The sequence below is a fragment of the Lygodium microphyllum genome, chromosome 8 (genome assembly GCF_053477565.2).
Source record: "Lygodium microphyllum isolate KBCC chromosome 8, Lygodium_microphyllum_v1.1.10, whole genome shotgun sequence".
NCBI classification, from domain to species: domain Eukaryota; kingdom Viridiplantae; phylum Streptophyta; class Polypodiopsida; order Schizaeales; family Lygodiaceae; genus Lygodium; species Lygodium microphyllum.
Window position 1 is genome coordinate 128495914 of NC_141142.1, and position 2521 is coordinate 128498434.

A 2521-nucleotide genomic window follows, 5' to 3' on the forward strand; every position below is an offset into this window, starting at 1 on the left:
GGTCAAAACACATAACTATGGCATACCCCCTTAGCCACTTACCCCAACCCAATTGAGAGACCGTCCCCACTCACATCACTCAAATGCAAGGGGTGGGTGTGTGTGTGTGTGTGTGTGCAATTACAAGGTAGCTCCTAGCTCGTGGAGGAAGCATGGTGGCCAGGTGACGTGTCCCAAGGTGCAATGGCTGGAATCTGGATTCCACGAACTCACGATGTTGAAGACTAAATGTGAAAAAAAGGGCAACAAGCGCCTCTTCCCACTGGCCAAAATGTCAAACATTTCTTGCGGACGAGAAAGTCAACGAAGTCGGGTCCAGCGTACAACTGTGCTGTGATGAGGCTTGATGGGATGGTATGTGATCGTGTATGGGGCCAAGAGTCGATCGCAGGGCTATGGTAGATCAGCAAGCGCGCTGGAAACGATAGAGCCGCAACAGAGAGAGCAGCAGGATCTGTAGGATGAGCATAATACCGATGGGATCACGGGGGATGAGAGGAGGAGTATGTAGCAGCAGGAGCGAGGAGAAGTCATCATCATCATCGACATCGACATCCGCATCATCAGCATGGGAGGCGATCTGCCCTGAGCTATTTGCGCTGATACTGAAGGCGGTGCAGGAGAAGGCGAGGGAGGACCCCTCGGAGGCGCGTAGGGTGGTGGCCCTGGCAGGCGTGTGCCGCCGATGGCGCCATCTCGTCCAGCAGTCCTACTCCTCCCCCCGGGGCCTCCTGCAGTTCCCCTTCTCCCTCATCCGATCCTCCGCCGGCCATGTCCGCTGCCTGCTCAAGCGCGCCGGCCCGGGCCTCTTCGTCCTCTTCCAAGAGAACTCCCCCGGCCCCAAGCTCGACTTCCTCATGGCCGCCTGCAGGAAACCATGGCGGCCGGCCTGCGCCTCCTTTTCCATCAGCGCTAGCCCCCGCTGCTTCTCGAAGCACGACCATGCCTACATGGGGAAGCTCACGTCCGACCTTTGGGGCCAGGAGTTCTGCCTCTGGGAGGCCTGCGGGCACGACCCCTCCGCCAAGCGCCCCGCGGCCCGCATCCGCTTCTGGGACGAGAGGGCCGAGGGCAGCCCCTTCATGCAGAGACGCATGGCGTGTGAGGTTTTCAATGTTGCTGTGGGGAAGAAAGGCTCCAGGAGAGCTTCTCAAGCCGTAGTACCTGAACAGAGGCAGGCGTCAAGCCATAGTGCAGCTCATGGATGGCAAAAATGGGCATGCTTCTTAGATCCTTCATCATCATCATCCTTATCGTCTGCAACAGTGATCAGGCCTGCCCCGGCGGCCAAGAAGACATTCTTGAGGTCTTACAGCAGCCTCAGAAGGAACAGCGGCCAGCTCCTGGAGAGGAACAGGTCATGCAGGAGATCCAGGGAGCTGGCCCCAAACCCTAATTCATTCCTCATGGAGAGCAAGACCCCTGAGTGGGATGAGCATAGAGGCTGCTGGTCCCTTGACTTCCATGGGCGCGCCTCCCTGCCCTCCCACCATAGCTTCCAGCTTGTCCGTAAGAGAGCACCTCCAAGTCCACCTTCAACTGTAGATGAAAACCGCCCTATCAATGATCATAATACCTCCTCAGCCCTTCCTCAAGATGCAGAAGAGCAACAGACCGTCTTTCTACAGTTGGGTAAGGTCGGCAAAGGGCTTTACACTATGGACTTTTGCTACCCCTTGTCAGCATTCCAAGCATTTTCCATCTCACTTAGTAGCTTTGCTACCAAAGTGGGAGTGGAACCATGAGATTCATGCCTCCATTAGCTAAATTCAGTTCATTGGTGACCATTCTAGTCTCAAATCGATGCTCGTAAATATTATGCATGATAATAAATCTTTTGCGTTGTCCAAAAAGCCTTGGTCATAGGGATTATCACATCTAACTAACGTACATCATCAAAGGATCTTTGGTAGCCATAGTACGGGTAACAAGTAGTTTTCAAAGAAAATTCTACATATTTTGGTATGGTTATCATGTTGTTGCAATTCAATAACAATTAACAATTGCATCATTCACAAGATTACATGTGTTCAATGAAAACGTGTGCATGTGTGTTGCTACCCCTTGTCAACATTCCAAGCATTTTCCATCTCATCTAGTAGCTTTGCTACCAACATGGGAGTGGAACCATAAGTTTCATGCCTCCATTAGCTAAATTCAGCTCATTAGTGACCATTCTAGTCTCAAATCGATGATAGTAAGTATTATGTGTGATAGTAACTTTTTTGCATTGTCCAAAAAGCCTTGGTTATAGGGATTACCACATCTAACTAATGTATATCATCAAAGGATATTTGGTAGCCATAATATGGGTAACAAGTAGTTTTTGAAGAAATTTCTACATATTTTGGCATGGTTATCATGTTGTTGCAATTCGATAATAATTAACAATTGCATCGTTCACAAGATTCAATGTGTTCAATGAAAATGCATGCATGCACACATGCACACACATATACATATCTATATATGTATATATGATCCTTAACAATAAACTTTTGTTCCAAAACTTGGTGTTATG

General features: G+C 49.7%; 1 protein-coding gene across 1 annotated transcript; it reads left to right on the forward strand.

The window, feature by feature from the left end:
• The first annotated feature begins 276 nt into the window (after positions 1 to 276).
• Positions 277 to 1787, forward strand: LOC148032846 (tubby-like F-box protein 11). The gene has a single exon (XM_087684182.1). It carries the CDS (start codon positions 462 to 464, stop codon positions 1743 to 1745), a length of 1284 nt encoding a protein of 427 aa, XP_087540308.1. The 5' UTR covers positions 277 to 461; the 3' UTR covers positions 1746 to 1787.
• Positions 1788 to 2521: the final 734 nt, after the last annotated feature.